The following is a 12,884-nucleotide window of genomic DNA, read 5'->3' on the forward strand; positions in this document are numbered from 1 at the left end:
TTGGGATATAAATCCCAAGCTGCACTACTTACCCCGTGGAAGAGGATCAAGCCAACGTAGTTCGAAACGAACTCTCCTAATTACTACTTCTAAACACTCAACACTTTGGACTTTTTTAAGGTTTTTCAAATGTTTTTGATGTTTTAAATTTCAAATATTTTTGAGTTTTAAAATATTGAATGTTTTTTGGATTTTTAAAACTTTTTCCAATATTTTTGAAATTTAAAGAGTTTTCACCCTTTTGATCAAAGACCTAAGAGAATACACAAATCAACACCCTAGGGCTCAACCCTAGGGTGAATAGGGGAAACCCCTAAACCCAGTAAACTAATACCACTGAAAACCCCGCTCACTGTCTCCTCCACGACCCCAACCTCACCGAAATAATCTCCTCCCGCCTCCGACAACCCAACTCTGGCACCGGCGATGACAACCTTTGTCGTTGGCTCTACGACACCTTCCAATCCACCGACCATGACCTTCAACTCGCCGTCCTCTGTTTCCTCCCCACTCTCGTCGGCGTCTACCTCTCACGTGCCATCTCTCGCAAACCTCTCGCAGGCTTCGAGGCCATGCTCTTAGCACTCTACTCGCACGAGACAACATCACGCACGGGCCAACCACTAATCGTTACCATTCTTGATATCTCACGACCAAGCATCTATCACGAACCTAGTGGAACCGCTGCTAAGAATAACACCTCGAGCGATCTTAATGTAGCGATCTTATCTCCAACTTTGGAGCCACATGGAACCGTTCGATTGACCAAGCGGGCCCGCATTGATGGGGTGGCCTTGGAGTTGTATTACACCAAAAAATCACTAATGCCTATAAGTTCTAAGATGGATTTTTGTGAGTTTTGTGTGATTTGGGCAGGCCAGAATGGGGATATATTTAGGGATGGTGAAGTTAGTAGCATTGAAGATGGTGTCTCCCATTCCAATAATAGTGTTGATGATGATGTGGGTGAGTGTAGTTCTAGTAAAGTAGTGAAAGAGGAAAGTGACAAGGAGGAATGCGGGGGGATTGAGGGGAGATTTCCTCTTCCTTGGGAGCTTTTGCAGCCTAGTGTGAGGATTTTGGGGCATTGCTTGTTGGGTCCTACGAATTTGAAGGAATTGAAGGAGGCGGCTAGCGCTGCTGCTCGGAGCCTGCACGCGAGGGCTCTGCACATAAATCCACAAGGGATTCTGGCGACTGGGAGTCTTCTCAGGCTCGGGAAAATGGCGATGGGCTCAGTTGAGGACTCTTTAGATTCCATCAATTTTCAAGAGAGTGGGACTATAGTGATCACCACTTGATCTTTACTTAAATAATTTGTAGTTGAACCTCTGAGACATGACACATATATTCAGATTTGAATCAATGGAGCTATTTGTTTTGCATATATTGTACTAGGCATGGTTTTGGTTGAGTCCGAAAGCATTTATTGCTTGTTGATCCTCTTGACCTTTTGTTGATGAGGGATGTGTTATAACTTTCTCTGTTTTAGAAAGTAGTTCCATTAAGAATAATAAACTCGGGGCATGTTTGGATGTGCATTAGTGCTGAAAAATATTTATTTCTGATAAAAATTATGATTTTTTCTTTTGAATTTTTTCCGACTTTATGTTCACATCCTTTAGTCTTTTTGGAATTTTAAATTCTGCAGGCGGGGAGTGGGCCCAAGAGTTGAGAGAGGGATCAGAGGGCGGATTGGGCTTTAGATATGGAGTCGAACCAAGTGGTGGTTTTTGGTGTGGTTGGGGAGGTGGACATACTGAGAGGGGGAGAGAGAGAGGGATGGGTTTTGTTGGGGCTTGGGAGGGATGGTTTTGGAGGTGAAACAGATTGATTGTGTGGGAGAGTTTGGAGTGAGAATAGGGAACAATATTGAGCGTTTCTCGTGGTACAATTCTTTTACTATGATGGTGATTGGACTTTGGATTTTGACTCAGTTTTTGGGTCATCATTTGTGCTTCCAATTATGTCGTCATCATGATGTGAATATGACAATATCATGCTTGGTTTAGATCGTTTACCGAATGTCTGGCCCCATTAAAGATGTGCATGCCATACCCTCAAATCTTGCACTCATCCGATGATCCTGACCGTCTGTGCTGATTAATTGCTCGATTGTACACTAAGACCATCCATTTCGGACCCGGTTTGGAGGCGCCTAGATGATAGAAGGACTCGAACCATTAAGCTGGTGGACTGCACACAATGGGTCCCGGCAAACAAATGGTTTAGATCATTCCAAGGTCACGCTGGTGGGTCCAACCATGACTAGTCTTCTGTAGGTGCATTATATGGTATCGTTATTTTAAGTGAAATACCAAATGAGTAATGCTAGGGAAACCGAGAGTAGGACCTAAAAGGGGACCGAACAAATTGATTCTTGCCACAACATGCCAAGTGACGTGAGAAATCCCTTAGATTTAGGAAAATCAAGAATAAGTAAATTTTTTGTACACACGGCATTTTCTCATTGCAGGTCCCATGCTCGGTGGTACACTCGGTCTCCATATCATTTTCCATATCAAATAGCTAGGAAATCTCTCTGCATGGTTTTTTTTTTTTTTTTTTTTTGTTTTCCGTTCTTGGGTAAATGTCCTTTTGTAAGCCCAAGGGTCTACTCTCCTATCTTGTTTTGATGATTCTAAACATAATTGATTGTGTTCTTGAATACTAATCAATTTGCTTTGAAGTGTTGTGTTTAAGATAGGATTGATCGTTGAAGAAACCAACACTCAACTAGGTCATGCTTAAAGGTGTACCAAACAAGAGCCAAAGGAGCTAAGTGTAGCTCACATCATCACTCAAGCAAGCATCCAAAGATGGAAGATCATTTGAAGACCAAAGCTAAAGAGGGATCGAAGATTGCATAGGTATCATTGTACATCATTTCTCTTTAGATTTTCAAGTCAAGGCAAAACGTTTTCAAAGTGTTTTCAAATTGTTTTTCAAAGAACACTTAAGAACTTAAAATGGATTAGTGAATGGTTATGTGGTGGACCAACATGTTGGGACCTTCATAAACATTCCAAAATAATCATAGGAGTTGAGTTCCAAAAGCTAAAAATCAAACAAGCAATAAAAATCAAAAACTGCAGATTTTTAGGCTTCTCGAAACTCCGAGATTTTTCTCGGAGCTCCGAGCTCGGAACTCCGAGAGTTCCCTCGGAACTCCGAGAGTTCCCTCGGAACTCCGAGAGTTCCCTCGGAACTCCGAGAGTTCCCTCGGAACTCCGAGAGTTCCCTCGGAACTCCGAGAAAAGGTCCAGTAGCGTCTGGACATTTTCTCGGAACTCCGAGAAAATTTCTCGGAACTCTGAGAAATGGTCCAGTAGAAATTTTATTTCTTCTGGCCGTTGTCTCGGAACTCCGAGAATTCTCGGAACTCCGAGAATGATTCTCGGAACTCCGAGAACCCTGCGACAGCTCAGAATATAGCCGTTGGGATTTGAATTAATTCTTGCATTTTGATATTTCCACCCCCAAACGGTCATATTCTTTGGAGAGGCTATAAATACAATATGTAGAGAAGTTTTTCTCACTCTCTTGATCATTGGAAAACATCTTTGAGTATCAAAGAAAACTTGCAACCTATTATTGCTTGAGATTTTGTTTTTCCCCAAACTTGCCTTGCAACTTGCAAATCTATTTGAGTTGGGATTTTAGAGCTTTCACTTGCAACCATCATTGAAGAGCAATCAAGGATCTACAAAGAGCATCAAGCTTTCAAGAAGAAGCCAAGCTATTCAATCTTCATATTTTGTATAGGTGGCTAGGGCATTCCGTTTTTAATTCCCTAGAGAGCAACCGCTTAGAACTCGGCGGAGAAGGAGAGTCTTTGTAAAGGTGTAAGGGCATCCTTGTTTAATATCCCTTGGAATTGTAACCGCCTCGGAGCCGGGCATCGTGGAGGTCTCCAATAGTGGAATCCCTCAAGTGCGACCTTGAGTAGAGTGGAGTAGGCCGTTGGCCGAACCACTATATATCGGTGTGTCATTTCTCACTCTTGCATTTCCATTATTGTTTGGCTTGGCATTTCACTTTGTTCTTTCAATTATATTTGCACTAACCAAATATTTAATTAAGTGAAGAAAAATTCCAATTAGGGTTCATAGGTAATTTTCAAAAGGCCTAATATTGAGTTAAATTCAATTCACCCCCCCTCTTGAGTATTTCAATTGGTATCAGAGCCTCGTCTCTAATTTTTAGAAAACCCTAACCGGTCTAGAGTAAAGATTCTAAAATGGCAAACTACCCTCAACACCATGAAGGTTATTCAAACACTAGGCCACCCTATTTTGATGGAACAAACTATGGTTTTTGGAAAACCAAAATGAAAATCTTTTTAACCCAAGACTATCAAATGTGGAGAGCAATTAATAATGAATACATCTTACCCACAAGAAATTTAAATGATTGGACCGAAGCCGAACAACAAGCTTCGAATTATAATGCCAAAGCCATGAATTCTCTTATTTGTGCTCTATCTCCCGGAGAATTCAATAGAGTATCAAATTTAAATTCGGCTAAGGAAATTTGGGACACTTTAGAAGTCACCCATGAGGGAACCAATCAAGTAAAAGAATCTAAAATGAACCATCTTTTCGGCAATACGAACTCTTTCAAATGACACCCGATGAAACAATTGCCGACATGTACACTAGATTCACCAATCTTGTAAATGGATTAAGGGGTCTTGGAAAACAATTTTCCAAAAGAGATTTAGTGACTAAAATCCTTAGGTCCCTACCTTTGTCTTGGGAATCCAAAACCTCCGCAATCACCGAAGCCAAGGACATGAACACTTTGAACCTAGATGAACTAATAGGGTCCTTGATCACCCATGAAATAATTTTCAAAACAAAAGCACCCGAAATCGAAACTAAAATCGAAAAAGGAAAAGGAATTGCTTTTGCTTGTAATGTAGGTGAAAATGAAGATGCAAAGGAAGACATGGAAGATGAAGTTGCCCTCCTAACAAGAAGGATCAAATTCTTGCAAAGGAACATGGGAGGCATGAGAAATAGAAGGACAAATCTCCCATTCAAGAAGAAAGAAGAACTTGGTGATGTGTCTTCTCAACCCCGATGCTACGGTTGCAAGAAGCTTGGACACATTCGCCCGGATTGTCCACTCAACAATGAACCCACTTCAAACAACCGCTTCAAGAGAAGAGAAGGCAAGAAAGGAATGACCGCCACATGGGATGAGGAAATTGATAGCGAAGGCGAACAAAATGATGGCGAAGATTGCTTGATAGCAAGGAACGTATGCTTCATGGCCTCAACAAACGACAACAATGAGGTAAACACTTTAAATGATGTTATTGTTTTAAAAGAAGTTCTTGATTCCCTACAAAATGCAAATGATGAACTTGAAATTCAATTTGATAAAATTGCATCACTTGAAAATTCTCTTGCTAACATGACAAAAGAATTTGGTTGGTTAAAAAAGGATCATGAATTTTTAGATGATAAGAATGAAAAATACAAAGTAGAAATTCATGAGTTAAATGCTTCTATCAAAATCTTAAATAAAAACCGACAAGAACTCTCAAATGAAAACAACAATCTAAAGCATGAAAATGGTAGATTATCTTTTGAGTATGATGAACTAAAGAAACTTTTTGAAAAATTTGAAAATAGTTCATTAAAATTGGATAGGCTTGTAAATCTTCAAAGAATGTCAAGTGACAAAAGTGGACTTGGACATAAATGGAACACCACAATATCCAACTATAAAACTAAACTTGAAAAGGTTTCTTCTAGCGGTACCAAAATTTGCTTTTATTGTGGTCTAGAAGGTCATTACAAGGTTGCTTGCTTACATGCTAAACAAGATAAGATTAAGTTGAACTCTAATGTGAAAACAAATGAACATAGCAAGATTAGGAAGATTTGGGTACCTAAGGGATCTCACTTGCCTATTCATATGTAGGTATGCCTTAAAAGCCATAACAAGAAGAACACATGGTACCTTGATAGTGGATGCTCTAGACATATGACCGGAGACCTTACTCAATTCGCATCCCTATCGCTCAAGGATGGTGGAGACGTTACCTTTGGAGATGATAAGAAAGGAAAAGTCAAAGGTGAAGGCACCATAGGTAACTCTACCTCTCCCATACATGATGTACTATTTGTTGATGGCTTGTCCCATAATCTTATTAGCATTAGTCAATTATGTGATAATGGTTTTGAAGTTGTCTTCAATCCCGATAAATGCATTGTTAAAAATAAGATAAATGGAGAAGTAAAATTCATAGGGTCTAGAGACAATAACATTTATACAATTGGACTAGATGATCTTAGACTCCAAAATGTGACTTGTCTAAATGCCATTAGTGAGGATTCTTGGCTATGGCATAGGAGGTTGGGTCACGCCGGAATGGATCTCATTTCGACCCTCTCCTCAAAAGAAAGTGTTAGAGGATTGCCTAAGTTCAAATACATCAAAGATCACATTTGTAGAACTTGTCAATTAGGAAAACAATTGAAAAGCTCATTTGCACCTAAAAATATGATTTCAACTTCTTACCCCTTGGAGCTACTTCATATGGATCTTTTTGGACCAATGAAGACTAGTAGCCTAGGTGGAAAGAGGTACGTGTTTGTAGTTGTGGATGACTACTCACGATTCACATGGGTCATATTTCTAGGACATAAAGATGAAACTTATGAAAACTTTCTTACATTGTGCAATCAAATTCAAAATGAAAAAGGTATTGACATCTCCCACATTAGAAGTGATCATGGAACGGAATTTGAAAATGTACATTTTGACACTTATTGTAATGAACATGGCATAAAACATAATTTTTCCGCACCTAGAACACCTCAACAAAATGGAGTAGTAGAAAGAAAGAATCGAACTCTCCAAGAAATGGCTAGAACTATGTTGCATGAAAATGATCTCCCTAGATATTTTTGGGCGGAAGCGGTTAGCACCGCTTGCTATATTATAAACAGGGTATATCTAAGGCCAATTTCTAAGAAAACACCTTATGAGCTTTGGAAAAACTTGAAACCAAATATAAGCTATTTTAGAGTGTTTGGATGTAAATGCTTTATTTTAAACATCAAAGATAATCTACACAAATTTGATAGGAAATCGGATGATGGAATATTCTTAGGGTATTCTTCTCATAGCAAGGCATATAGAGTATTTAATAGGAGAACCCTAGTAGTAGAAGAATCCATGCATGTGACATTTGATGAAAGAGAGCCAACACCACAAGAAATGCCACATGATGAGGATGAACCCATTGAACATCTTTTTCCAAAATTGAGTGCTCCTCCTCATGCATCAACAAGTCATACATTACCTAGTGAGGAAGTAGAAAATGAAAATGATGACTCATTGCCTAGGGATAGGAGAACATTGGTAGATCATCCTGAATCCCAAATTTTAGGTGATGCCACATTGCCAGTAAGAACTAGATCATACTATCGTAGTGTGAGTAACAATTTGGCGTTCCTATCCGAATTAGAACCAAAATCCATCAAGGAAGCTGAAAAGGATGAATATTGGTTGATGGCTATGCAAGAAGAGCTAAGTCAATTCGAAAGGAACAAAGTGTGGAGGCTAGTGCCTAGACCTAGTGATCATCCAGTCATTGGCACGAGATGGGTGTATAGAAATAAATTGGATGAAAATGGAATCATCACTAGGAATAAAGCTAGGCTTGTAGCCCAAGGGTACAATCAGGAGGAAGGGATAGATTATGATGAGACATTTGCTCCTGTTGCCCGTATGGAGGCTATTAGGATACTTTTGGCATATGCATCTCATAAAGGATTTAAACTATATCAAATGGATGTCAAAAGTGCCTTCCTAAATGGCTATATCCAAGAGGAAGTGTATGTTGAGCAACCTCCAGGTTTTGAAGACTTCAAACATCCAAATCATGTCTTCAGGCTTGATAAAGCTTTATATGGATTAAAGCAAGCTCCTAGAGCTTGGTATGAGAGGCTTTGCACGTTCTTAGTTGAAAAGGGATTCGAGATGGGAAAGGTGGATAAAACCTTGTTTATCAAAAGAGAAAATCATGATATCCTCCTTGTCCAAATCTATGTGGATGATACCATCTGTGGCTCAACTAATCAAAAATTGTGTGATGAATTTGCAACCTTAATGAAAAATGAATTTGAAATGAGCATGATGGGAGAGTTAACCTACTTCTTAGGACTCCAAATTAAACAATACAAAAATGGAATATTTTTAAATCAAGAAAAATATACAAAGGAGTTATTAAAGAAGTATGGCATGGATAGCAGTAAGACATCAAGAATTCCCATGAGTACTTCTGCTAAGCTAGAAAAAGATGAATTTGGCAAATCTGTGGATCAGAAATTGTATAGGGGTATGATAGGTAGTTTGCTCTATTTGACAGCCAGCAGACCAGACATTATGTTTACTGTCTGTCTCTGTGCTCGATTTCAATCGGATCCTAAAGAATCTCACCTATCAGCAGTTAAGAAGATCTTCAAGTACTTAAGAGGAACCCAAAGTCTAGGACTGTGGTATGAAAGATCATCTTCCTTCACTCTCATCGGATATTCAGATGCAGACTTTGCTGGATGTAGAGTAGATAGGAAAAGCTCTAGTGGGACTTGCCAATTCTTGGGTAAATCACTTGTTTCATGGTTTAGCAAGAAGCAAAATTCAGTAGCTCTGTCCACAACAGAAGCAGAATATGTGGCAGCTGGAGCTTGCTGTGCTCAAGTCCTATGGATGAAAAGCACATTGATGGACTATGCAATCAAAATGGAAAATATTCTCATCCAATGTGACAATACTAGTGCTATAAGCTTAACAAAGAACCCCATACAACACTCAAGAACAAAACATATTGAGATCAGGCACCACTTCATTAGAGATCACTCACAAAAAGGGGATATTTGCTTAAAATATATCAACACTGAAGAACAATTAGCGGATATCTTTACAAAACCCCTTAGTGATGATAGAATTTGTTATATCCGAAGTGCCTTAAACATTTGGAGTGCGGATCAAATTAAAGAAATTGCCAAATAAATACTTTGTGCCTTTAACCAGCTTATCTATATAGTATTTATATATATAATCTTTTTTTGGTAGTATCTGCATGAATGAGATGTCAAATTTTTAATCTTAAAAATCACTCAATTGATATTCTTAGCCTTCTTAGTTTTTCTAAGTTGGAGAGGTATCTTCACTTTAATTAAAATACCTAACATCTTGACATATGTCAACATCTCGATCATGAACAGGTATATGTGCATTACTTGGTTATATATTTTTATACTATAAGCATTGATTTAGGAGGAGTTATCCACTCCTAAAATTTTTTTACACCCTTTCTGTCGATGACAAAAGGGGGAGAAGTTTGAAATTGATTATCTATTCAATTGACTATATGCACCACTTGCTTATAACTTGTATCATTTATATGTGTGCATATATTGAGGGGGAGTTCCAGTATTCACTTGCCTACTATGTCACTCCACACACACCTCATAATCAATTTTGTTTGTCATCATCAAAAAGGGGGAGATTGTAAGCCCAAGGGTCTACTCTCCTATCTTGTTTTGATGATTCTAAACATAATTGATTGTGTTTTTGAATACTAATCAATTTGCTTTGAAGTGTTGTGTTTAAGATAGGATTGATCGTTGAAGAAACCAACACTCAACTAGGTCATGCTTAAAGGTGTAGCAAACAAGAGCCAAAGGAGCTAAGTGTAGCTCACATCATCACTCAAGCAAGCATCCAAAGATGGAAGATCATTTGAAGACCAAAGCTAAAGAGGGATCGAAGATTGCATAGGTATCATTGTACATCCTTTCTCTTTAGATTTTCAAGTCAAGGCAAAACGTTTTCAAAGTGTTTTCAAATTGTTTTTCAAAGAACACTTAAGAACTTAAAATGGATTAGTGAATGGTTATGTGGTGGACCAACATGTTGGGACCTTCATAAACATTCCAAAATAATCATAGGAGTTGAGTTCCAAAAGCTAAAAATCAAACAAGCAATAAAAATCAAAAACTGCAGATTTTTAGGCTTCTCGGAACTCCGAGATTTTTCTCGGAGCTCCGAGCTCGGAACTCCGAGAGTTCCCTCGGAACTCTGAGAAAAGGTCCAGTAGCGTCTGGACATTTTCTCGGAACTCCGAGAAATGGTCCAGTAGAAATTTTATTTCTTCTGGCCGTTGTCTCGGAACTCCGAGAATATTTCTCGGAACTCCGAGAATTCTCGGAACTCCGAGAATGATTCTTGGAACTCCGAGAACCCTGCGACAGCTCAGAATATAGCCGTTGGGATTTGAATTAATTCTTGTATTTTGATATTTCCACCCCCAAACGGTCATATTCTTTGGAGAGGCTATAAATACAATATGTAGAGAAGTTTTTCTCACTCTCTTGATCATTGGAAAACATCTTTGAGTATCAAAGAAAACTTGCAACCTATTATTGCTTGAGATTTTGTTTTTCCCCAAACTTGCCTTGCAACTTGCAAATCTATTTGAGTTGGGATTTTAGAGCTTTCACTTGCAACCATCATTGAAGAGCAATCAAGGATCTACAAAGAGCATCAAGCTTTCAAGAAGAAGCCAAGCTATTCAATCTTCATATTTTGTATAGGTGGCTAGGGCATTCCGTTTTTAATTCCCTAGAGAGCAACCGCTTAGAACTCGGCGGAGAAGGAGAGTCTTTGTAAAGGTGTAAGGGCATCCTTGTTTAATATCCCTTGGAATTGTAACCGCCTCGGAGCCGGGCATCGTGGAGGTCTCCAATAGTGGAATCCCTCAAGTGCGACCTTGAGTAGAGTGGAGTAGGCCGTTGGCCGAACCACTATATATCGGTGTGTCATTTCTCACTCTTGCATTTCCATTATTGTTTGGCTTGGCATTTCACTTTGTTCTTTCAATTATATTTGCACTAACCAAATATTTAATTAAGTGAAGAAAAATTCCAATTAGGGTTCATAGGTAATTTTCAAAAGGCCTAATATTGAGTTAAATTCAATTCACCCCCCCTCTTGAGTATTTCACCTTTCTTAAATTGGATTTATTTTGGAGAAAAGTTCAGAATGAGTGCTTTAAGTACCGAAAATACGGATTGTGGGTACCAATTAAAGTAATCATGAAACTCGAGTGATTCTTCAAAAACAGGTGGAAAAAGACCCCAATACGGCAATACCCTTCTGACTTGATCACAGTCCAAATCCAATCATTATATTTAAAGTTAGATTTGAATATTTTATTATTTCTCACATCTCTTTGTAATCATTTTTTTTATATTTTAGTATTATCTTTGAGAGAAACTAGGGTAGCATTTAATGCATTTGAGCTTAGCTGTCATCATTTGATTCGTTTGAACCCAAAAAAGCCTTGGGTTCGTTTTAATCTTTGTCGTCTATAATAAGTAGAGACCGTTGGATCCTTAACAAGTGGAAATAATTTGACGTACTTTAGATATTCCGGCGGCGTACTCAATATTTCGACGGCGTTTTTGATATTTCGGCGACGTACTCAATATTCTGGCGGCATACTCCAGAATTCAGCGGCGTACTCCAGAATCTGGTGGAGTTAAACGATGGGTGTTTTCTGATACGATAGGCCAAGGAACTTTAACAGTCTATCTCATAACGTAGCCGTTCTCAGCCAAAAGAGACGTGAGAAATAATAAAATATTCAATAACGTAGCCGTTCTCAGCCAAAAGATATGTAAGAAATAATAAAATATTCAATAACGTAGCCTTTCTCAGCCAAAAGAGACATGAGAAATAATAAAATATTCAATAACGTAGCCGTTCTCAGCAAAAAGAGACATGAGAAATAATAAAAGCTCTAATGAGACTGTGCTAGTCTCCAAAGAAGAGAAAAGACACTAAAACTAAGGAGAAACTCCCTCTAAAAACACTACTAAAAGCGAAGGTAAATGAGTCAAAGACTGTCGAATAACACTCCTAAAAGGAAAAATGAATCAAGGACTCTCTAATAACATTGCTAAGAAAAATAAATGAGTCAAAGACTCTCTAGCAAGACCATTAAAGACAACTGAGTCAAAGACCTTCTAATAACACTATCTAAAGGATGAGTGAGTCAATGACTCTCTAACAATAACACTAAAGCAAACAACAGAGTCAAAGACTCCCTAATAAGGACAAAAGAGAAAGACAAATGAGTCAAAGACTTACTCTAAAAATGAGGGGGACTCTAACTTGAGGCTGAGTAAGCCTCTCAAAAGGGGAAATTTCCTAATGAGACAAAGCCTGTCTCCAAATAGGGCCTCTGTAAATGAGGCAAGGCATGCCTCCTACGAGAAAACTCCCTACCAAACTAAAGCGACCTCCCTAAGGGTAGGTCCAAAATGAGGCTTGTCTCCAAAAGAGAACTACCTCAATGAGACAGAGTGTGTCTCCTAGCATAACTCACTAATGAGACCACAATGGTCTCCTAAATGGAGGGATTAATGAATAAAGGTGTCTAAAAGACTAAGTAAGTCTACTAATTAAAAGAGGGGAGGGCTACTCAGACCAAGCAAGTCTCCTAAAAAATGGGCTTAGGCTAGCGCCTTCATCGCCCTAGCAATGAGGGAACCTAAGGTTCTAAGGTCATAACCACTCTGATATCCTCCCCTGCAAATAATTTCGCAAATCAAATTTCACGCCTGAAAAGACTCAAATGCCTTGCGACAGAATCAAATACTCCAAACAACACCTAGAGAATTTGTAATCTCTCTTCACATATGTTGTCTACACATATAGGCACATATATATGCATTTACACACTCATGAGAACAATTAAAGGATTTACTCTTTTTAGCTTTCTAGTCAAATCAAGAAAGAGATAATGAATTAAAGAGACATGAGTCAATTTTATTATCAAGGTGTAAAGCTGCCAT

General features: G+C 38.6%; 1 protein-coding gene across 1 annotated transcript; it reads left to right on the forward strand.

Moving 5' to 3' along the window:
* Positions 1-386: 386 nt before the first annotated feature.
* On the forward strand, positions 387-1,301 carry LOC143878853 (hyccin; the record flags this gene model as incomplete). The annotated part of the gene is made up of 1 exon (XM_077381071.1): positions 387-1,301. A coding segment is annotated over one exon (915 nt), but the record flags the coding sequence as incomplete, so codon positions are not given.
* Between the last annotated feature and the right edge of the window lie 11,583 nt (positions 1,302-12,884).

The sequence above is a fragment of the Tasmannia lanceolata genome, unplaced genomic scaffold (assembly GCF_043159265.1).
Source record: "Tasmannia lanceolata isolate RefF3 unplaced genomic scaffold, GAP_Taslan_0.1 ptg000006l, whole genome shotgun sequence".
Classification (NCBI taxonomy): Eukaryota; Viridiplantae; Streptophyta; class Magnoliopsida; order Canellales; family Winteraceae; genus Tasmannia; species Tasmannia lanceolata.